Genomic DNA, 24,697 nt, shown 5'->3' with positions numbered 1-24,697 from the left:
AATTCCAGCTATATAGGGTTACTCACTTTTCCTAAATAAATAATACTCTTTCATGCCTTCCTACCTTTGAACACACTGTACTCTCTTCTGGAAGGCCTTTCTCTCCCTTCCATCTAACTACTACATGTCCTCCAAATTCATTTTCCCAGGAAGTTTTTTCCTGGCCTTCTAACAGTGGTCCTTCCTTCGCGTTCACCTGGCATACTTTTCACGCTATTCTGGAATAATGAAACAAACTCCATATTCCTTGAGATCAGCAACCATATCTTATCCAACCTTGTATCCTTAAAGATGTTCTAAGTATAGCATCTAGCACATGATAAGCAGTGAGTGCTCAGGAAATATTTGATGACTCAAACCCCAAACCTCAATATTTTTCTCAAACAAGTATGTTTTACGGAAGCTATTTTGATCAGTAGCGTAAAGAAACTGACTTCAGTTTTTGTGTGTGGGTTTTTTTTTTTTTTTAAACAAAGTAAGCTCAAAGAATTTTTAGTAAATCCACTGTTACAACCTTGGTGGTGCCGCTTTATTCAGTGGCTATGGAGGGTCTACCATATCGGCCTTCACTCAGGGGATTTTGAGGGCACTGTATTAAGCCCAGAAGTCCTGTTTCAAAGACTTCATAATCTAAGGAAGAAGATAGCAATAGAAAATTCACCTCTTATATGAAAGGTGCAGTGCATTTCTAGGCAGTATGAGACTTATGTATCAGAATACATAGTTGCCAGGAAATCAGGAAGAAGTTACTGCAGACACTGTCTGAATGAATTTCAGTTGCTGAAGCTGTTGAAACAGGGAGGAGGATGCAGAGAAGGAAGACAAGAGTAGGTGGTATTTGATCTGGATTTTGAAAGATGAGTAGGAGACTCATGAGTACCTAGGGCTGTTGTTAAAGATAACAGGAACCCCACAATAGTTAAAGCAGTAAAACAGATTTTATTCAGGAACTATTGGCAATAGGAGAAAAGAGACTTCAGTATACAACTGGGCTTGATCGCACTATTGTAATAGTTTCTGAATAAAATCTGTTATAATGCTTTAAGTACTGTCTGACTCTGATTTTATTTAAGCGGGAAGGGGTAGTGATTTCAGAGAGTGGTGGAGGAATGAATGACTGCAAAGGTGAGTAAAGCAATTTAGGGAAACAGTAATCCAATATAAGTTGAGTAGTCAAGGAAATCGGGAATTCTCTGGAGCCAGAGCCTAGAGCACTGCTGAGGAAGTGCCGGAAGATGCGAAAAAGCAGCCTTCTTCTATGGGATTAACTGAGTTGTTTGGTAATACTTAGACATGTTTTTCTGTTCATTCATGGGAGTTCAAGTAGGAAAGGTAAGTTTGAACAAGATTGCTTAGAAAGTTAAGTTTGGACTTTATCCTGTGGCCTATGGAGCGAACTGGTTTTCAAAAGGCTGTACATACAGTACTTTATAAAGATGACTGCGGTCTCAACAGATGACACGCTGGAGCAGCATCGAGCAACCCCGGCCTCAGTTTACTCATTTATAGTGAGAAGAGGGTTGGGCCATTTGCTGTCTTAGGTCCCTTACCATCCTGGGGGCATGCTTCCGCGGTAGGTCTGCCTTCCTTTCCTCACCTGGGCCCTAAGCCTCCCTCCCTCCGTCCTCCTGATCCCGGGGCACTTGCCACCTTCCCTACCCTCTGGCCTAGCGCAGCTGCTCTCGGACGGGTAGGGAAGGGCGGGGGGAGACATCTCTGGAGTTAAACGAGCCTCTCCTCCGAGACCCTTTGTCCCCAGCAGCACCACCTGGGGAGCCCAGAGGGAGCAGGGCGCGCCACGGGGCGGGGAGAGGAGTTTCCAGTCGCTTTTCCGTCCTGGGTCCCTCGGGGAGGCTAGCCGACCGAACCCACGGCTCAACCAGCCACCGGGGAGGGCGGCAGGAACCAGCCCCTCGAGCGTCCATGGCTCCCGGAGACAAGAGCCTGCGAGCCTCGGCGGTCACCGAGCTCCACCGCGACTCTCCCCAGAGACCCCCGCCCTAGAGCCCTGAAACACCTGCTCGCGGCCCCCGCCTGTCAGAGGGCTAAGCCCGCGGCCGCCCGGCGCGCGGCGTCGACGTCACGTGAGGCGGCCCGGCCACGTGACCCGGCGGCCCGGCCCCTGGCGCCCGCCCCCGGCTCCTCCCCTTCGCCCGGCGTCCCGGCCGCTGCTAGCAGGGGACTCTCCGGCCCGCGGAGCTTCGGAGGTTCCCGCGGCTGGGCCCGGCGGGACGGCGTGAGACAGCGGCTTGGCGTCGCAGGTAGCCGGTGGGGCGCGGGCCCGAGCTCGCGGGGGCCGCTTCCGCCCCTGCCCTCTGCTTGCTTCCCTTCCCCGCGGGCCGGGCTGGCGCGTCCCGCTCTGCCCGCTCCCTCCCTCCGGCTGCGGGCCTCGGCCCCCCGGGCCCCCGGCCCGCCGCCGGCGGGTCCGCGGGGCGCTGTGTCCTGGCCGATGTCTGCGCCGCCAGGCAAGGCACCGTTGGCATCTCTGCTGGCGTTTCTTCCGAGGAGGAGAGAAAGGGTTGGGGGAGGCTGGCGAAAGTTTTCCCGGCTCCCTTTTTTGAGCTGTTTGGACGCGGCTTTGCTCCCAGCTGAAGCCTCTTACCGCTCTCGGCGCTGTTTTGCTGAGAAAAGACCTCCCCTCCGACTCTCTTCCCCATCCTCGCTCGGCCCTTCCCAAGATCGTTCCCATCTCCTCCTTCACCTCCGGAGGGTAGTGGTGTCACAAACCGTGTTCTCCACCGTTTCCCTTTCTCCCACAACACGGTTTCCGCAAAGGGGCATGCACTTAGGGACCTGCGGCGAAATGAGGGAAATATTTCTCTTGTCCTGCCTCGGGTATGCTACCTACTCTATTTTATAGGCAATGACCATCGAGGCATGCTCTCCTCTCTCGTAAGTGGCTTTTTGTCTATATTTGTTTGCATGCGAGGCATTCCGATGTCATCTTTGCAGCTGGGAATTGCAGTTTTATAAAGCAATATTATAATATTGCTTAAAAACCAGATTCAAACTCTTATTTGACTTTGGCCTGTGTTGGGGGGAATATAGTTCTTGGAGACAGAAAGATAGATTTTCAGACTGTTATGCATTGTGGTATAGTAACATCAAAATACTGAGTGTATCATGCTGAAGGGAGTGGAAAAATGAGCCAACCCTGAGGGCAGTTTATAATGTGCTTTAAACTTTACAAAGTATCCATTTGAAGTGAGCACAAGGTGAATTTCACCTCTTTAAAGTGCTTTCAGGGTTGAGTAGGCAATTGCATTTCCATTCCGTTAATATAGCAGTTAAACTGTGAGATGGATATCTTTTAATCCGTTGTGGGAATACCAGTCTATTTATTAAGTACTTCTGGACAGGTCCTGTTTCCTCTTCCCTCTTGAAGAAGAGGAAGGATATTAATCATTAAAGAGATTTCTTCTACAGTGATTTTTTTATGGGTGTGATCGAAATGATCAAATTCTGGGAACTTCAGAAGGCAACTAGCCTTAAAAAGCTATCAAGTTTGCAGCTTAAAAATATTATTTTAAATTTTTAAAAATAAAGTGTGCCTATATGTTCTAGCAAGACCTTTGGCTTCATTTTATTAATCGGTTCCAGCTGGGAAGTCTGAGACAGTGTCTTCCTTTATCTGAAAGTCAGTGTGGGGAAGACGAAACTGAAAGGAATTCAAAGACCATTATTATTATTCTATTTTTTTCTCTGTGTACTACATTAAACAGTAATTCATGCATCATAGACAAGGTGTGGACGCTCAAGGATTCTAGAGTCCAGCCAGGGCATTAGGACACATTTTTAAAGATATTCTGTGGTTAAAAAAAAAAAAACACCCTAAAAATGTTACATATTGTGTACATGTTGAGGAATGCACAGGAGGCATATGATGAATGTTGTTTGAGTTTAACCAGAATAGATTTCATAGAGGAGGTCAGTTAATCAAGTGATTAATCAAGTGATTATCTAAGTCAGTTATGTGTTTGACCCACAGCATGGACTTAATGTTTTAAAATATCCCAGTACAATAAGTCCACAATATAGACTTTTTTCCCCTAATCTTGCCAGGAAACAATGAAAGAAAATTTAGAAACTACAGAAGCATAAGAAAGAATGTACATCACCTATAATTATGTCATCTGAAGATAACAGCATTTAATATTTTGGGACATACATCCTTTCTACTATACAAATTTGCTGGGTTGTTGTGTTCAGATAGTGAGATTTCAGGTCAAAAGAGATACTGTGATACCCAAATCTAGCTTATACCTGAGTCTAGGAGAGCCAATAGCAAAAGTTTGAGTATTGAAGAACTTAGCCAGATCTTTTTAGATAATTTTGAGTTTAGATGGAGTTTGAAAATCCAGAGTTGAAATAGCTGGGGATATCTCTATTTTTTTTTTTTTAAGTGTTAGATTTTAACAAATGAGATCATACTCATGCATACCTAACAAATCGTAAAGTGTGAAAGGACTTGAGGAGATAACGAATTTCACTTGGGAAAGACTATACTCAGGCCATTCCCAAAAGATGGTATCTATACTTCCCACAACCCCAGAAAAGAAGATTACATGGCTTTCCTGAGGTTAGCATTCCACAGGGGCAAGAGTATGTTTGCTGAGATGTCCTTTTCAATGCTTAAGAAGTTTTAGTTTTGGAGATGAACCAAGTCTATCCAGTTCTAGTGCTTCAGTCATGAACGCAAACAGTATAGTGGAAACATCTAGTAACATTGTTGACAGCTGTGGTGAAGTGTTTCCAAGATCACTGCCAACAGTTCCTCCCCCTATGCTTGACTGCTGTACCTTCCATCAAAGAGATGGAGTGTCTGGCTGCTCCATGTAAATCTAGGAGAAGGAGAGACCACCTGCAGTGGCCCAGCTATGTGAGTGAGGCCTGTTTCAGCCTTACTTAAGCTCCTTTTGCCTCCCTCATGAATACTGCCTCATGAGTAACCTCAACTGAGTTACTCAAAGCACAGAATTCAAAGAAATGACAAACAGCTCTCCTTTTAAGCCACTGAGTTTTGAATTGTATGTTAGTCAGCAAAACATGATTGAGACAACAGCATAGCACCTTGTGTCATAAAATCTTTGGTGTAAATCTGGTTCACATATAAGTCAGTCCCAAGATATGATCCGTGAGCACAAAATTGAGGTCAGCATATGCAGTAGTGTGCCTTAGTAATAAGTCTCTAAATTATTCAGTCTTTATATCCTTATTCCATAAGGATATACTTACTGAATTAGTTTAACTGAGTGGTGTGACAGTATATTGTACTGGTACATCAAAAATCAGTTAACATGTTTTAACGGAATTACCCATTATTGAGCTGATGGATATGTGGTGTTTTCTTGCAGTATGCCATTTGATGAATTTAGTACCATGATTGTAGTTGTAAATACGGTACAAATGTAAGATCTGCTGCAGTGAACAGATGTTTGTGAGGTGCTTTGTTCTCAAGGGTCAAGAAGAGTGAATCTTACGCAGACTGTCATTTCAAATGTGTCTATTACGGGACTTTCAACAAGCACATAATCTTATTGTTCAGGAGCACTTGTCTCATTATGTTTAAATGAGCAACTTCCCATTCCAAGTCTGCTTAGGTCAGTTTAAGAAAAACAGACACTTCACTGGAGAAGAAGAACTCATAGGAGATCAGATGGGTACTTCTACAGACTTAAGGTTTCCAACTTCCACTGGGCTCTGTCTTAGCACCGCTGTAGGTTCCTCTAGTCAGTCGTCTTTCCTCACAGGGAGAAAAAGTTGACCTCAGAAGAGAATGGCCTCAAATGCACATCAAACCCACAGTGAGATTCTTCTTCCCACCCACTAAGATGGTTATAATAAAAAAGACATAAGTGTTGGCGAGGATGTGGGGAAGTTGGAACCCTCATAAACTGCTGGTGGAAGTGAAAAATGTAGAGGGAGTGGTAGAGAAAGAGAACAGAAGAAGAGAAAAAAATAGCTTCCAACTTCTGGTGCCCCGACCTTGAAACTCACTTCTATCCATATCTATCCTTTTCTTGTGTTTTCACAGAAGACTCTCCCCCCTTCTACAGCTTGTCTTGTACCTGTGCTTCAGATTCCACTTCTTGATACTTTCTCAGAAACCTTATTTAGTGGTTATGTCGTGTCCTTATCTTTCTCTCTACTGGCTTCTTCCCATTAACATTTAAACATTTTTCAGTCTCTGGGGGCACCTGGTTGGCTCAGTCTGAAGGGCATGTGGCTCTTGATTTCAGGGTTGTGAGTTCAAGCCCCACATTGAGTGTAGAAATTACTTGAAAATAAAATTGTTAAAATGAATATTTTTAGATCTCTAATATGTTTAAAACAGAGATCATCCAAAATATGTCCTTCAGCCCCAGCCCATTTTACATTTACTGCCTATTTCTCTTTTCCCTCACAGTCAAACTTAGTGAACAGTTTCTTTATATCATTATTTCCTCTCTTTGCCTTTCGCATGCTTCTCAACCTGATACAGTTTGGCCGTGTCCACCCACAGCTTCACCGAAACTCTTCTTGTGGAAGCTGCGAATGATTCTTGTTAAGCCAGTGGACCTTTCTTTGTCCTTACCTTGTTTGGTCTCAGCAGCTTTAGAGCTTTGTGTGATACTCATGTCCTTAGGCTTCCATGACACTGTTTTCTGCTGGTTTTCTTCCTAGTCTGCCTATTCCTTCACAGTCTCTTCTGCAGGGGTATTCCCTGTCTCTGGGCTGTTGGGCTTTCTTAGAGTTCTTTCCAAGATCCTGCTCTCTCCTTACTCCATACGCTTTTCCCTGGGTGATCTCATGCCGAATTTCCAGATCTCCAATCCAGATCTTTCTTGATCTTCAGATTTGTAAATCTACTTATTGGACATATCCACTCTGATTTCCCATAGGTAGCTAAACTTAACAGGGGAGAATTCCTCATCTCCCCTCTGATATTGGCTGTATTCTCTGTCCTAGTGAGTGGCACTACTGTACTCAGTTACTTCCCCTGAGCAGCTGGGTATAACCCTTGGTTCTCGCTTTCCCTTATTCAGCTCCTTTCCTCCCAGTCAGTCCGTTACAGAATCCTCTTGAGTGTGTCTCCTGTCCAGGTTGCTCTATTTCCATTTCCTTGGTGCAGGCCGTTTTCTTTCCTGCCTTACTGCAGTCACCTTAGGCTCCCCCTGAGTTCTTTTCCTTCATCCCCATCTGCTCTCTACGTTCAGCCAGAGTAATCTTGAACAGACCTACATCTGATCACTTCCCTTCTTAAGGTCTTTCAGTGATTGAATGTCGCTCTTAGGATAAAGGCTAAGCTTTTTGGCTAGTGCCATGCTAAGTTTCTTTAAGTTCTTCCACCTGACGTATACATATTCACTGTTCCCTGCCTGGCTTTTCGAAGATAGTTGACACTTCCCGATTCTGGTGTTCCCATGGCATTCACACCTCCCCATCAGAGCAGTGGCCCCTCTGGTGAACATCTGTTTATGTGCCTAGACCCCCTGACTCCATGTAAGTTCTGCTAGGGGTCCAGGAGGGGGTTGCAGTGTTGGTTTTGTGTCCTTTTTACCTAGTGGACATCCAGTAAACATTTATTGGCTGAATACAGTATGGGTCTGCCTGTCTACTGCTGGAATTTTAATTTGGCTTTAGGCCATCTCAGGGTTTGGTTGATTATTTTTATTTTTTAAAGTTTTTGTTTTGTTTTGTTTTGAGAGAGGAAGTGAGAGAAAGAGAGCATGAGCAGGGTGAGGGGCAGAGGGAGAAGCACGCTCTCCTCTGATGTGGGGCTCAGTCCCTGGACTCTGAGATCATGACCTGAGCCAAAGGCAGACACTTAACTACTGAGCTACCCAGGTGCCCTGGTTGATACTTCTAAAATGGCAGAGACTAGTAGATGAAATCACATTAGAGCTTTTCACATAGGAAAGGTTCATGATACCATAAATGGATTTGAGCTTGGATCCCTCTATTCCAGCCTTGAACACAATAGAAAAATAAAATCAGGTATTACTATGTTCTGTCCATTTCTTCAGACTTTTGACCCATCTATTTTTACTTGATCTGTTTTACACAGCTTTGTCTGTTTGGTGTGATGAAGAACAAAACTATAGAAGTCATTTCAAGTCATGAAATTTTCTTTTCTGATTTCCTTTTAAAAATAGAAGTGTTTCATGAAAGCAATGCTTCTGTAAGATTACAGTCAGCTTTACAACCCTGGATATCTTTAAAAAAAATTTTATTTCTGCTAATTCTGTTGCCACTTGGGTTGTTTGCTTTTCTAACCTGAGCACTTGGCCTCCGTTGAATTATTTCTTCACTTAAAATGAGCTGTCAGATTCCCTATGTCCTAGAATTGCCTAAAGCTTCTGTGCAATGGAATGAGAGTAGCCCCTGGATGATGGGGATAAAGAATTGCTTCTAGAGGTCATAATTGCAAATTGTGTTTCAAGTAAAGTAACTTACTGGCAGTTGGGAAGGGACAGATGTCCTCTCCAGTGAGTAATACATTTGAACAAAAGTGATGAGGCAGAGTGCTCGGAAATTCTAAAACATCAGTCTGTTTTTAAATGAAGGTACGAGGATTGCCTTGTCACCTGTTCATCTGCATCTTTGTGAAGGATGACATAAACTCTTTTGGAGAATGTGGCATTCTGGAGCCTTTGTCTTTGTGGAATTTGTCAAATATTCAGGACGTTCCCCTTCATTCTTCTAGTAAGGTAAGCTTGCAGAAAAGAGAAGTAGATGACAGCTATTGCAGCAGCCCGGGCAGTAAAGTATCAGTATCTCAGTATATCTCTGCAACTTTGCTTCTTTGCAGTACTTATACCATAGAACTGGTGCAGTAGTTTTTTTTTTTTGTTTTGTTTTTTTTTTTTTTTTAAAGATTTTGTTCATCAATTTGACAGAGAGAGATCACAAGTAGGCAGAGACAGAGGAAGGGAAGCAGGCTCCCTGTTGAGCAGAGAGCCCGATGCGGGGCTCGATCCCAGGACCCCGGGATCATGACCTGAGCAGAAGGCAGAGGCTTTAACCCACTGAGCCACCCAGGCGCCCCTGGTGCAGTAGTTTTAAAGTGTATTTTTATTTGGGGGCGCCTGGGTGGCTCAGGGTCCTGGCATCCAGCCCCGCATCGGGCTCCATGCCCAGTGGGGAGTCCGCTCCTCCTTCTCCCTCTGCCCCTTCCCCTGGCTTGTGTGTGCATGCTCCTGCTCACTCTCTCTCTCAAATAAATGAATTAAATCTTTTTAAAAAAATAAGTGTATTTTTCTTTATAAAGTTTTGAGGCTGAGTCTGTCTTAGAGACATGTCTGGACCTTGGAAATACATTTGGTGTCTAAGTCAGAGGTGTAGTCTCTGTTCAGTCTTAAAAAGCTCATTAGAGTAAGTACAGAAGAAATCGATGAGAGTAACATTTGGCTCTTCTGTAACTTCAGAGGTTTCTTGAGTTTATTTTGCTGTAGCACAGATGTAGGACATGACAAGCTGTGAAGTTGCACCCCCCAAATTTACCTAAAACCCTAGAACTTGTCTATTTGGAAGTTTACTAGAATTGAAAAACAGAACTCAAAAATAGAGAAAGATTGCTACACACTTAAATCTTTTGCGCTCAAACAGGAACTTCCATTGGTGAAAAAGGAAGAAAGCTCTGAGAAACACTCATTCCTGCAGGAAACTGGCTGATCTTCACTGAGGAAATGCTTACATTTTATCATCTGTTAGGCTACTAAGAAGTTGATTTCTGGGACTTCATGTAGCGGTTTTCTAGAATATATCATTTTCACATAGTTTTGATTGCTGTGCAAGTAATTTTTTTCCATTTATACATTGACACGTATCACATGGACCATATGTTTGTGTGTGGTATTCCATTGTTTGCATCGTTACTCTGCTCATGTTCTAGGTTCCCACTTGCCAGGATCTTTCTGTTAGACTGTCATCTCCTCAGAGCCAGGGACCACAAATGTATTGCTCTTTATGATTTCCTCCTGGTATGTGAGGTCATTGTCAGAAGAAGAATTGATACATGCTATTATTTTGTTCATATTATCGTAAAGTAGTGCTTTTTTGGTGAGGCGTCTTAGACTTTATCAATAGCTCATTAACTATAAATAAATTCTTTTTGTAAGACAGCTTAGCAGCTTAAGCTGATAACAAATAATTACCCATCCACTTTATGAAAATGGAAAAACTTCTATTAGAGATTTTCAGTATACATGTAAGTGCTTTAATTTAAATAAATTATTTTGCAATTAAAAAAAACTTTCCATATTTGACATAGCTGTTTCAAAGGCTATATCTTGTATGCTAAAGAGCACACAGGCCCCTTGTAAACGGATTGATATAGCGTTCAGAGTCTTTCATGTTTACTGTGAGACTATCAGCTTCTATGATAAGGAATGATACAAGCTTGCTTCATGCCCCAAGAATGACAGCAGAAAAGGAGTCAGGATCTTGGTGCTAACCGGTTCCACGGGGCTGTTCACACTCTTCTGACCTCTTTTCCTTAGCAAGCTTTCAGGCCAGCAGGAGACAGGTTCTGAGGCGTACTTTCCCATTGGTGGTGTCCGTCTCCTTTGTCACCACATATGTGCTCGTTAGAATGAAGGTTGAGATCTGTGTGGAAGCCCCAGGCTTATAAGTTATAATTCTAATTTCTAGTATTATTGAGAGCATTATTTTATCAAAAGTTTTCCTGGAATAGATTCTCTATTTCCTGTTGTTTTTAAAAAATTTTTAAGTGTATTCAAATATATTTTTTGCTAGATCAGTAAAGCAAACCTGTAACAGTTACTTGGTTCCTAGGGGAAGGGAAAATAAATCTACTCTTAGAGGGATCAAAGATTGGTTGCTGCATTACTCCTTTAGTCTTCCAGTTCCAAATGTAGATTTCTAAAATTGGAAGGTCTGTGTTTGTCCTCTTGTCTAAATTTGCTTTCAGAGTGTAAAATAAAAATAACCTTTTCTTCTCCATGCCATGAGCTTTCTGAGGGACAGTGCTTATCACTAGGAAAAGTCATCCAGGGAATGGGATTTTGATCCAGAGTACCGATGGACACAGAAAAAGTCTGTGGGAATATGGGATATATTTTTGAGTGTCAAAGAAAATACGGAGATCCAAGTGGGTTGGCATATTATCCTCTGAAGCGTTAAAACTCTTTTCCATCGTCTGCTTTCATTTCTCATTTCTGTTCTTCTACTCTTGCTTTATTTCCATATGGCAAAAAACCAAGAAATCATTGATTCACCTATTAATGCACAGTGAGTGACAATGGAGGGTGAACATATCAATGCTTTTTATGAGAGAGTACTTCCTAAATAACGGGCAGAAAAAATGTTGCAAAAAGAGAAAAGATTATCATAGTGAAGTACTTCAGAGGTGACTATTTAATATAATGGACATGACAATTGAAACTCATTTCTTTTTTTTAAATAAATTTTTTTATTTTAATAAACATATAATGTATTTTTATCCCCAGGGGTACAGGTCTGTGAATCGTCAGGTTTACACATTTCACAGCACTCATCATAGCCCATACCCTCCCCAATGTCCATTTCCCCACCACCCTCTCCCGTCCCCCCTCCCCTTCGGAAACTCATTTCTATGGTTATCAGTCAAGCCCTAGAAGGACTGGTTGTCATAACAAATAGTTGGTTTAGTTTGAACTGCTGTATATGTTGGAAAGTTCTAAGAAGGCTATATGTCTTTTAGAAATGTTCCGTTCAGGATTTCTTTAATCTGAACTTGCCTTCCCAAGACAGAATTAATGAATTATGATTGTACTTTTTAAAAAATGTTTTTTAGGACTGAAACTTAATTTTAAAATAAATATCTTTGGGGCGCCTGGGTGGCTCAGTCATTGAATGTCTGCCTTTGGCTCAAGTCATGATCCCAGGGACCTGGGATTGAGCCCATCATCAGGCTCCCTGCTCTGTGGGAACCTGCTTCTCCCTCTCCCACTCCATTTCTCTCTCTCTCTTTCTCTCAAATAAATAAATAAAATCTTTAAAAAAATAAAAATTTATGTCTTTGAGTTTATTAATGCAGGTTTCATGTAAACAGGGGATCATAATTTTATTTAAGATTTATTTATTTGAGAAAGAGAGTATACATATGTGTGGGGGAGGGTCAGGGGGAGAGGAAGAGAATCTCTAGTGGACTCCTCCCCCCTGAGGAGGAGGAGTGCAGAGCCACCCTGAGATCATGACCTGAGCCAAGTCCAAGAGTTGGTCACTTAACCGACTGAGCTACCCAGGTGCCCCCATAATTTGATTTTTAAAAATTGTGATAAAATATACATAACATAAAAACTGTTTTAACTGTTGGTAGGTTTACAGTTTACTGACATTAAGAACATTCACATTACTAGGCAGTTGTTAACCACTACCTGTTTCCATAGAACTTTCTCATCCTCCCAAACTGTCACTCTGTATCCATTAAACCAGTAACTCCCCATTCTCATCTCTGCCCAGTCGCTGGCAGCTATCATTCTCCTTTCTGTCTCTATAAGTTTGACTAGGCTAGGCACCTCCTGTAAGTGGAGTCATACAATTGTGTTCTTTTGTGTCTGGCTTGTTTCACTTAGCCTAATGATCTCAAGGTTCATCCCCATTATGCTATGTGTCAGTCATTTTTTTTTTTTAAGTTCGAATACTATTCCATTGTATGTAGATATCATATTTTGTTTATCTGTGCATCTATTTGTAGATATTTGAGTTTTCCACCTTTTGGCTTTTGTGAATAACATTGCTCTGATCATTGGTGTACAACTGTCTATTCAAGTCCCTGCTTTCAATTCTTTTGTGATTATACTAGAAGTAGAATTGCTAGATCATATGGTAATTCTTTAATTTACTTTTTAAGATTTTATTTATTGGACAGAGAGAGCGAGATCACAAACACAAGCAGAGGGGTGGGAGAGGGAGAAGCAGACTTCCCTCTGAGCAGGGAGCCCGATGCGAGGGTCAATCCCAGGACCCTGGGATCATGACCCGAGCCAAAGGCAGATGCTCAACGACTGAGCCCCCCAGGTGCCCCTATCTTTAATTTTTTGAGGAACTGACATAATGTTTTCTACATTGGCTGTAACATTTTACATTCTTACTTTCTACATTTAATTTTATATTAATAACTCATTTTATAGATTTGCTTGAAACACTCTGCCATCCTAGGCTGTAAATTTAAGGCAAGAATCTCTCTTTAAACTTTAGCAGTTTAGGGGGTATATGTAATTCAAATAATTAAACTCTTATTTTCATTTAAAATATTTGCTTATCTTTTGGCCACAAAGTGTTTGTTACAGAAATGTGGAATATATTTGAACAGTTCAAAGAAAGTATCACTTCTTAATCTTGCTAGAGAAATACATTTGGTGTGTATGAGTCCTTTATCTGTATGCATTATGTTTTTTAAAATTTTAATCACATAGCTCATACCGTTTTCTAACATAGCTAAGCCTTACAGGTGCACTTGGTGTTTTGCAGGGTGTTTTGTTTTGTTTTTAACATAGGAATAAGCTCATAGTTTAGTATTAGCATCTCCCTTGGGATACTTCATTTGAGGGATGTGTCATAGTACTATGGAAGGAAAAGCATTGGGTTACCTTCCTTAAAAATCACTGCTGAATACTTTCCAAAGTATGTGTCTATCCAGGATGGCCCAGGTTGAGCAGGCCATATGAAGATTCTTTCCTATTAGTAGTGCCTCCTGATAGAATATTACTATTTGAAGCATGATGACTTAAATGAAATGATGTTGAACTATGTTTATATACCTTTCAGTGTAATCCATACAGTTAGAAGAAATTTGTTAATACTTCTTGTTTGGGCAACTTTAGTAGATGTCATGAGACATTTGAGCTGTCCTAATTCTTGTGACTGATCCTTATATTTCTGACTCATTGTTAGGCATGGTGAGTATTAGGCCTGGTATAGATTTCATAACAGATTAAATGCTAGTTAACTTCTAGTGATTCCAACTGCTTTAGCCTTTTGGATTTGTAGTATACACACTTTGTAATTTTGTGGTAGAGGGTCAAACGTATGAAGTTGATAGAATGATACTTAGTATGCTTTTCTTAATATTAGTTAGCAAAGGTGTCACTGCCCCCAACATCTTACCACAGTAATCTAATTGTAATGATAATGGTGGTAATTTTGAGTTAATTACAAAATGTTGGTGGTGGTTGCATTTATATTATACTGCCCTAGGAAAGAGATACCACATGCCCACGTTCAGAACTGATCTATTCCTTACAGCAGATAGTACATCCTGAGTTTTAATACCTCCACAAAACTTCTTGGGGAGCCTTGTCTGAATTCTGAGGATACCTTGTTCATGTCATCAGCTGCTCATCTTGAACATGGTCTAATGGAGACAACCTTGTGCTGTAGCAGTCTGTAGCCCAAGGAGGCACCTTGCGTTCATCTACTCTTGTGAGTTCCTTGAGGACAAAGGGTCCTGCATTTGGTCTCCAGGATGTGCTGCCTAGTGGTTTTCGGAAAACGGAAGGAATGAATGACATTCTCAAGGTTTCACCAGGCAAGTCTAGATAGAGGCTTATTAGTGAACCCCTTTTTTGGGGGGGGCGTTCTTTTTGTATTTGAAGCATTTTAAAAACAGATGCTGGTGTTCATTATTAGATAAAGTCAGAAGGAAGTAATGTTGGAGAAGTTTAACCACTGAAGGGCCAGGGCTAATGTTCTCTGTTGTAAGAAGACTCAGAAGGCTGGGGGTTGAGTCCTGACTATGCCACTCACTGCTCTGTGACCTTGAGATGTCACTTTACCTCTGAGCCCCACTTCTTATTTGCTAAGAATGGATTATAACTTTCCTTACAAGAGTATCATGAAGATTAAATGAAATAATATATGTGAAGCTGCTTAACATAATGTCTGCAGCCGTTCTTGATCGCTGTTCCTGTCTTCCTTCCTGGTCTTTGTTTACTTCACAGGATCGTGTTGCTAGGAGTAATCACTTGCTTGTGCAGCATTACTGCCCTTGTTTTCATGTGTTCCAAAATCCCCTGCAGCTTGTTCTTTACATCTTGAGCATAACATTATAGAATCTTACAGGACAGATTTTTGAGAGACCCAGGCTCAGGAAGGTAGGTGGCATGTCACACTGATTAATTAAAAGCCAACCTGGGAATAAAACACGTGCTTCAGGAGACTGTCTTTTCCACCATGCGAAGGCTGTTGCTAATACTTTCTGCTTTTATGATGGCTGTGGACCTATGAGATACATGACCTGGTTTTATATTAACTTTTAATTTTATAAGCCTTTGGAGAAATATCTTGTAAAACAAAACTTCAAGAAATTTAGAAATGGGTTCATATAATAAGCCATCATTATGAAATATATAATAAGTTCATATAATAAGCCATCATTATGAAAGCCTGATTTTTCAGTAGCTTACCAAACCTTTGGGGTCAGAGTTGTCCATGACCGATTAATGACTTCAGAATAATTGTACTGTTGTCAGGAAAATGTTTAAGTTTGATGATAGTATCCCTTTGTGTTGTAATTTTAAATGTGGTAAATTATTTTTTTTTGGCTAATTTAAATCCCCCGTTTTCCCTGTCTATTTAAAATTCTACATTATATGCAATATTAAATGTGAGGGCTAACTTTGATGTGGTTCATATTCTAGGAAAATAAAGTTCTGGATTTTTATTTTTTTGAGGGGGTAGAATTGATTTATCTGCTTCTAGACATTTACACTGTTTTCCTTTCTTGTGACTCCTTCCCTGTCTGTTTTGTAAGAGACACAAGTCAGGCCGTTTGGGTGGGACAGGGTAAGAGGCATCTTTTTTGTTACCTCTAAGAGCATTTAAGACAATCTTACCATACAAAGAACACAAAAATCAAGAACAAAGAAAAGAACAATAGACCAGTCGGGGGAAAAAAAGGGACTTTATGTAAAAGGAAGACACATGAGGCCAAGAGGTGGAGTGTGCGTGCAGATTCCAGATTCCGGATTGTGTGGCTTCAGGCCCTGACTCAGCCACTTAATGGTTTGAGCAAATTCTTGAAATCTCTTTGCCTCCATTTCCTTGTCTATAAAGTGAGGATTTACATGAGTTAATAGAAAATATGGGGCGCCTGGGTGGCTCAGTGGGTTCAGCCTCTGCCTTCGGCTCAGGTCATGATCCCAGGCTCTGGGATCGAGCCCTGCATCAGGCTCTCTGCTAAGTAGGGAGCCTGCTCTCTGCTAAGTAGGGAGCCTGCTTCCCGCTCCCCCGCCCCCCCACTCTCTGCCTGCCTCTCTGCCTACTTGTGATCTCTCTCTCCCTGTCAAATAAATGAAATCTTAAAAAAAAAAAAAAAAAGAAAATATTAGGAACAGTACTTGGCACATTGTGTTCAAGAAATGTCAGTTGTTATTATTGCTGTTACTGTGATTATTTTTTAAGTGATGCGTAGTCTCACTCATCATAGGAGGAGTTCAAGTTGAAACAAAACTGAGACACCATGATAAAACTGTGTGGTAAGGATATGGCTAACCAGGTACTGCCATACATTGGTAGTTATTTTATATACTGGTACTACTTCAGTAAGGGACAATTTGAGGCAACTGTTAAAAGGTAAAATAGCAATTTGGGGTGCCTAGGTGGTGCTTTAAGGCTCTTTCTCCCATTCCCTCTGCCCTCCATCCCCACTGTGTGCTTGCTGGCTCTCAAATGAATAAATAAATCTTTAAAAAAATAGCAGTTAAACTTTAACCCAGCAGTTCCATTTTTAGGGATTTATATTACAAATGCATGTATAAAAAAAGACAAGTATATGCAATAATGTATGTAGATGATAATTGGAATCTTGTTTATGTTAAGAAAAGACTAGCAGTGACTTAAACAGTCTTAGTGGAAGCAGGTAAGTTGTTAACGTGATGTAATGGAATGCTACATAGTACCATTGAAAAGAAATGAAGTAAATCTGCATGTGCTCATATAGAATGATTTCCAAGAAGCACTGTTAAGTAAGGGAAGAAAGGCTTCCACACACACATCCACAAAATGCTTTTGTAAGCATACACAGTCTCTGGAAGGAATTAGAAACAACTGTTCACAGTGGTTGCCTTTGAGGAGAGGGCTGGGGAGGGATAAAGTAGAGAGACTTACTTTACTCCTTTGAACCGGTTGAAATAAAATTTTTGAACATGTTTATGTATTAGTTTTTTACCCTTCCTCAAACTTTACCTGTTCCCACCAGCACGTACATATGCACACTTCTCAGAACATTCACATGTTGTTCCAGGAGTCTGAGTGATGGGGAATAGCCTGTCCTGATCGTGTTAAATGCTTATTGAGTATGTGATGTGATTCTTGGCATATAGTAGTTATCTGGTCCTTGTCATCCGACGAGTTGGTGCTCATGGGAAAAATCTCCCTGGATGGTGAAAATTGAGGCCTTGGTTAAGTATACCAAAGCCCCAAGGCTGTCTCTAGGTGTCATCAGAGGTACTGGAGCCCAGAAGGCCTTGGTCTTGAGCCTGGCTCTCCTGGCTATTTTTAGAGATCTGAGAAGAGAGTGAGGAGGAAGGAACTTCAGGAGTTCTCTACCTCATTAGGAAACCCTGGTTGTATTTATAAACTGGTTCTATTTCAGTTTCTAGAGGTGAGAGCCAGAATGGAAACTCAATTGGCATGGTAGGGTTTTGTGCTTGTGCAGCTCCCTGGAATTTCTAGAAATACTTTTTAACCCTAGAAGAATTGGAGGCATGACCAGGATGGATTCTTTGTGTAAAACTCCTTAAACAGGTCAAGTTTAGAGTTTTATGGAAATTTATACCTGTGTCTACTTTTTATAAGATACTATTTAAGCTAATTGCTGCTTGCATGAAGGCTATAGTCATGACCTTGAACAACAAGATTAGGGTGAATTGTCTTCCCTTGTTCATATGATACCTTTTCAGTATGAAATGAAATTTGATCTGTATATATGTAGAAAATTTCATAGAAATTAGGACCAGAATATAATACTTTATTTTATGGTTTCATTCAGTTTATCTTAGTCTTGTCCTTCTTAGTATTTTTGCCCCTCTAGACTTACGTGAGGGATGTCCCATTCCCATGATTAAACAGTGGCTTGGTGTGGCAGTGATTTTCTATGAAGGATGGGGATCTTTGAGTACATCTTGGGGGTGGAGGGAGGACAGTGGGGAAGTAGAGGCAATGATTCTGATTTTTGTAACATACAGTGCATGCACACATCTTCCTGCCCTGCCTCTCCTGAGCAAGAATTGAGTGTCTTAGACAAACTAGTACTGTAACCTTTAACTTTTATCTCAGTAATCTAAAGAAAAATTGCCTGATGAGAGACCCTGGTTTCATTCAGTTAGCTGCGTTTCCATTATCTGCTCTCTGGTTGCAAGTGAGCATGTCTGTAACAGATAAGCACTGACTTGTAAGTTGGTAAGACCAGCAACTGGTTCTATCGAGTTGTTCCTCTTGTTGCAGAAAAAGGTCCAGGTCTGACGGTGGAGGAAGGACTGGAGAGGTTGCTGGGGAAAGTGAGCGATCCATTTAACCAAAGGTTGGTACTTTGTTTTGGAATTAGGTTTTGTTTTCTTTTATTCACAGTGTCTTTTTTTGGAAGTTTAGTGGTTATTTAATTTTTTTCTTGGGGCCTTTTTTTGTTGCAGCAGAGATGTTGGCTTATTTATAGGAATTACTTGAAGCCAGAGTCATGGTGGATGTAGGAAAGTGGCCAATCTTCACTCTGCTCTCCCCTCAAGAAATTGCATCTATTCGGAAAGCATGTGTCTTTGGCACCTCAGCCAATGAAGCACTGTACGTTACTGATAATGATGAGGTAAGAATCTCTTAAACCCAGCGTGGGATAGGGGTGAGCTCTAAAGTGTGAAGTTTGAAGACCAGGAAAAGGTTGTGGCCAGCTGAGCTTTCCAGAATGCAAGTTTACTCATATCAGTCTCTGTTTTAAACTAATTCAGTGGAAGATCCATAAACACATTCATTCCACTTTCCCTGGTATGTTTTTTGGCACTTTATCCCCTTGGCCCTTACTTTCCTTCTAGTCTTTTCTCCTACCGCTATCCCAGATGGATCCAGCAAGGCCTACCTCCTTATCTGCTGAAAAGGTTGGGGATAAAAACCTGAAATTCAAGAAGACCATGTCTTTGATACAGTTTTTCTCTCTTTTCAGTTTCTTGATTTAATACCCCTCAACCCTCTGCTACTCTTTGAATTTCATAGTATAGCCTCGTATTCTAAAACTTCAATAATGTTAGCAGAGCTTGAAATTTTCTTAATGTGATCTGTCTTTTCCTACCTACTGAGCTGTCACACTGAACTTGAGTGTGTCTTATTTTCAGAGTGGAGAAGGGAGCCCTTGTGTAACTTTAGGCCAAGTGACTCAGACAAAACTATTTGTTTTCTAGGTCTTTGTATTTGGCCTGAACTATAGTAACTGTCTAGGAACTGGAGATAACCAGAGTACACTTGTACCCAAAAAGCTAGAAGCCTTATGTGGAAAGAAGATTAAAAGCCTTAGTTATGGGAGTGGACCACATGTCCTTCTCAGCACTGAAGGTAAAGAGGGAACAAAGCCAGCTTTTCACATTGTGGGACATCAAGCATTAATTCTGAGCTAAGGGGAGGTGGGGCCATATGAAATAATTTCGAATGGTTTATTTCTTAATTTCTGAGAACTATACCAAACTGTTAAGCACTTCAGGTTAACTCTGGAGCAGCCATAATATTGCTTGCAAATTAAGCAAAGGTTAGCATACTAATGTAAAGTTGTTAAAGATTAGATGTAGCAAATGAAGTAGTCTTTCAGCCTAATTTTTCAGTGCATTTATGGTAGCAAGGCAACTTTTGGGTTTTATTTGGCACGTTTTTATAAACACACATAATTCTGGTTTTCCTTTTATTGTGTAGTTCCTGAATCTCAAATTTAAGAAATCTTCATTTATTCCCTGGCATTCATGTGTGTGCCATCTGGAAAGAATGTGGGATAGATTTTACTCCTTTTACTTCTCCTATCACTGAAGGACACTGTAACATTCTTCTTTGGTAATTTATCTGCACTGTGGACAACCAGGACTCTGAAAAATAGGTTCTATATAACCTAAATTCTTCCTTTATATTTTAAGCATGTTAACTCTTTCTCTCTCTCTAGCAGAGACCCTCTGCTTTCTGTGGGGAAGCTTTTTGTTTGCTTCTCTTTGTCTCTCCAGACTGAGGAATCAGCTTCCTTGGATATTGCCAGAGGTCTTAGTATTGAGCTTTTTAATTGCCTTTAATTTATATCTGAATCCACTCCAAGTTGTCTGCATCTTTCTCAAGCTGTGAGATCCAGATCTGAGTATGATTGTCTAGTGAGAATATAACTGGTGTTGAGTGTAATGAAGTGATGATCTCACTTCCCGTGTTGCGTAACTGTGCTTTCTGGCATCACACTGGCTCTCTCAGGCAGTTACTACTTTGCTGACTGGTTCTGCTTGTCATCTCTTGTGACCTAATGATTTGATTTTTTCCTAACAAATACCACTTTTAACTGGTTACTGATATCTGACTGTAAAACACTGGGACAGTTTTTTAGAGCAAACACACTAAAATGTATACATTTATATTATTTATTTTTTAAATAAAGATTATTTGAGAGAATGTGTGCGCACATTCATGTGTGAGTGGGGGAAGGGGCAGAGGGCGAGGGAGAGACAGAATCTCAGGTAGGCTCTCCGCTGAGCTTGGAACCCAATACCGGGCTTGACCTCATGATCCTGAGAGCATGACCAGAGCTAAATCAAGAGTTGGATTCTTGTTTTTGTTTTTTTAAAGATTTTATTTATGTGTTTGACAGATAGACAGCCAGAGAGGGAACACAAGGAGGGGGAGTGGGAGAGAGAGAAGCAGGCTTCCTGCTGAGTAGGGAACTCGATCCAGGGCTTGATCCCAGGACACTGGGATCAGGACCTGAGCTGAAAGCAGACGCCCAATGACTGAGTCACCCAGACCCCCAAGAGTTGGATTCTTAACCGACTGAGCCACCCAGGCACCCCTAAAACATATATATTTAAATTCTTGGTTTTCTTCAAAGTGGTGACCTTAGGAAATTGCAGCTCTTGGAATTATTTGCAGAGTCCAGATCGTGTAGTCTTAACTATCTTGAGTGTTATAATGATATAAACATAAGTAAACATAAAACATAAAAATATAAATAAAATAACTGATTTTCTTGTGGGAATATTTTTCTTTAATTCCATTTTGATTGTTATAATACATTTTATACAATATATTTTTTTAAATTTTTTTAAGATTTTATTTATTTATTGGACGGAGAGAGATCACAAGAGGGCAGAGAGGCAGGCAGAGACAGAGAGAGGGGGAAATAGGCTCCCCGCTGAACAGAAAGCCCGATGCAGGGCTCGATCCCAGGACCCTGGGATCATGACCTGAGCTGAAGGCAGAGGCTTTAACCCACTGAGGCACCCAGGCACCCCTATACAATATACTTTAAATGTATCCTACATCATGTATCAGTGTATGTATAGCACATATATTTGTGCATATTGTATACGTACTACGAACAAATAGTTTTAAAACAAATTAAACCATTTAAAACACTTCAAACCATCAAGTAGTGTATGGCTTTTAGTAAAAAAACAGAAGGACCTCTGCCTCACCCCTCCTCAGTCTTAGAAACTACCCTTCAGAAGGAACCACTTTTAACCCCTTCAAATGTTTCTTCACATTTAATCTTGATTTTTTAATTAATACATATACACTTTCTTTGTGAATTTTCAGTTTTAGATCTTACTCTTCCACTTTTTATCATGGCTGATGGAAGTTAGCTTTCTTTCCCCTTCTTTTCCTCCTTCAGTCCTTTCAATATAGCAATACCACCGTTTTGGTTAAGTCGATATTCAGTGTTTACATTATTAGGACTCTGGAACTGTGATTTTTGGCTGAGCCACCACCTTCTGTACAACTGTTTGTTTTCTTGGGATTCATTCACTTATTTTTCTATAGGGCTGTCATTATGTCCAAATGTGTCAGTAGAGCAGTATATGTATCTCAGCACTTCTGATTTGTCTGTTTGTCTCTGGAGCCCTCCATCCCCGTGTTCCAGCCAGGACTGGTCACTGTAGCCTTGCTGCCCAGCTCTCAACCTAGAACTTCGTTCACTGTCATCTGTGGAAGTCCCCTCACCTTTGTCCTTTCTAGATCCCCTATTTCTTGTGCCCCTGTGTCTTCTTCCCTAGATTATACCCTTATTTGGATGAAACAGATTCTCTGGTAGCTTCCCAAGGAAGGTGGTGTGAGAGAAATCTTTGAGACATTCTCTTAAAATGTCTTCATTTTATGCATGCAGTTGCTCAGTGGTTTGGCTGGGCTTAAAATTCATGATTAAAAATCCTATTTCCAAATTTTAAAGTCATCACACCTCTCAAATCAGGGTTGCTCTTGAGATTCTGATGCCATTCTGTCTTTAGCTATTTTTGCATATGACCATTTTTTCCTTTTTGCAAGGTTTAAGATCTTTTCTTTATTCCCAGTTTTCTGAAAAAAATCATGGTTATGTACTCTGGTATGGGTAATTTTTAATTAATTAAGAAAATATTTTATGAGAGAGAGCATGCATGCATGAGTGAGAGAGTGAGAGAGATCATGAGCAGGGGGGAAGAAGGGAGAAGCAGACTACCTGCTGAGCAGGGAGCCCCACTGGGGCTTGATCCCAGGACCCCGGAACTATGATCTGAACCAACGGCAGACGTTTAACCAGCTGAGCCACCCAGGGACCCCAAGTTTTAATTTATTGTATTGATCATTCTGTTGACTCTTCAGTTTGGAAATTCCTTCATGTCTAGATTATTTTCTTGTTTCTTTTATTTTTTTATTTTTTTATTTATTTGAGAGAGAGAGAGAAAGAGAGAGAGAGAGAGAGAGCATGAGAAGGGGAAGGGTCAAAGGGAGAAGCAGGCTCCCCACTGAGCAGGGAGCCCAATGCGGGACTTGATCTGGGACTCCAGGATCATGACTTGAGCCGAAGGCAGTCGCTTAACCAACTGAGCCACTCAGGTGCCCTAGATTATTTTCTTTTTATAGTTCATGGATAATGTCCCTTCTTTGTTTTCTCTGTTCTCTTCTTTTTTGGAATTTTTCTTGGAAGGAAGTTAAAGGATTCTGATCTGATCCTCTTTTTTATATTTTGTTTCCTATCTACTTTTTGGGAAATTTCTTCAACTATATCTTACAACTCTGATGTCAGATTTTCACGTTTCTGCTGTTAGGTTTTCCTGTTCTCTTCTTGTTCTCTCAGTGTGCCTTTCTTGAGCCTCCTGTCCTTGTGTCATGGATTCACGGACTTCTCTCTGAGGTTGTCATAGGTTACTTTCATGTTGTCTTCTGTTCTCTGCAGTGTTTCTTTTTCTTCCCCTCCTGGATTTTTTTCTTTCTCCTTAATTTGTTTTGGTCTCTGACTTTTCTTTTTTTTTTCTTTTTTTGGATTTTATTTATTTGACAGACAGAGATCACAGGTGGGTAGAAAGGCAGGCAGAGAGAGAGGAAGGGAAGCAGGCTCCCTGCTGAGCAGAGAGCCCTATGCTGGGCTCGATCGCAGGACCCTGGGATCACGACCTGAGCCTAAGGCAGAGGCTTTAACCTACTGAGCCACCCAGGCGCCCCGGTCTCTGACTTTCCTTGTTAGGGGCTTTCTTGAAAAGTTTGGTGATCTTGGCTGTCTGTCCTCAGGTGAGACCCAAGTGCTAATACACGTGCTGGGAACACTGGCTTCATGGGTGGGGCTTCTCAAGTGCCAAGCTTCACTTCAGGGAGATAGTAACTGTTTCATTAGGGATTCTCCCAGTGTCAGTATATGAGCTTCTGTAGAATGGAACCTTCTAGATTCCTGACCTGGACAGGCTTTTTTTTTTTTGACAGGTTTCCATGAGCAGGGGAAGGACAGGGGTCTCACTATTCAGTATGCGGCCTTCCACTTCTTTCCTCACCACGGTGCCTCAAGGCTGTCATCAGGGCCTCTCTGGATTATTTTCCTAGCTCATTTTCTTTGTCGTGTTATGTGGGAGAAGGAAGGGAGGGAGGTTGGGCAAAGGGAAAGGTGGGCTTCAGGGCAGTTACAGTAAGAAATTCACAGCAAGTAAATGCTGGAGGTTTCTTGTCTTATACCAGCATTGGGAAGGGGTAGTTGCCTGACCCCACAGCAAGACGATGAGGATTTGGGGTCTAAGTGCTTCTGTTTTTGGTTACAGCTGCCCTTACATCTCCTGTGGTGTCTGGTCCATCCAATCCCTGGGCCTTCCTGAGATTCCAGGTTGTAATTGGCTGCTTCTTTTGCAGTTGTAGGTATCACCTTCTCTGGTCTGCTGTGTTACTAACCACAGCTCAGATCCATGTCTTCCATCTTCTAAAATTTGTCATCATCTCTCCTATTGTATTTTCTTGTTTATTGTTCTTTTTTGTCCTTGATTGTTTATGCCTTTAAAAAAAAATTGCTCCCTTCACTATATTGCAGTAGGGTTTAAGGAAGGAGTAAAGATAAAAACGTGTTCAATTTTCCACACTTCACTGACTTTTGTGCTCTTTCTAAAAGGTCAGTGCTACATTATTAAATTGAAAATCTAGGATGTGAGCATGATCTGGCTACCACATCTGTCACCCTGTTGATCACCAGGGTTGATACAGCTGCTCTGGCTGGGTAGGTGGGTGTCCCCTTCCTCCTTCACTGCTCCATGTACGTCCC

General features: G+C 41.3%; 1 protein-coding gene across 2 annotated transcripts in view; it reads left to right on the top strand.

The window, feature by feature from the left end:
• The first annotated feature begins 2,151 nt into the window (after positions 1-2,151).
• RCBTB1 (RCC1 and BTB domain containing protein 1) overlaps positions 2,152-24,697 on the top strand; it is a 51,637-nt gene continuing 29,091 nt past the window's right edge. Inside the window, exons 1-4 of one of the 2 annotated variants that reach the window (XM_080798001.1) lie at positions 2,152-2,261; positions 18,430-18,505; positions 18,615-18,784; positions 19,371-19,521. In XM_080798001.1, coding sequence (XP_080654127.1) covers positions 18,659-18,784; positions 19,371-19,521 — 277 coding nt within the window. In that variant the 5' untranslated portion in view covers positions 2,152-2,261; positions 18,430-18,505; positions 18,615-18,658. Of the gene's footprint in view, positions 2,262-18,429; positions 18,506-18,614; positions 18,785-19,370; positions 19,522-24,697 lie in introns of those variants that run through there. The other variant, XM_080798000.1, reaches the window with a different exon arrangement.

Source organism: Martes martes (assembly GCF_963455335.1).
Source record: "Martes martes genome assembly, chromosome: 3".
In the NCBI taxonomy this organism is placed as follows: domain Eukaryota; kingdom Metazoa; phylum Chordata; class Mammalia; order Carnivora; family Mustelidae; genus Martes; species Martes martes.
This window is presented reverse-complemented; position numbering and strand designations above follow the sequence as displayed.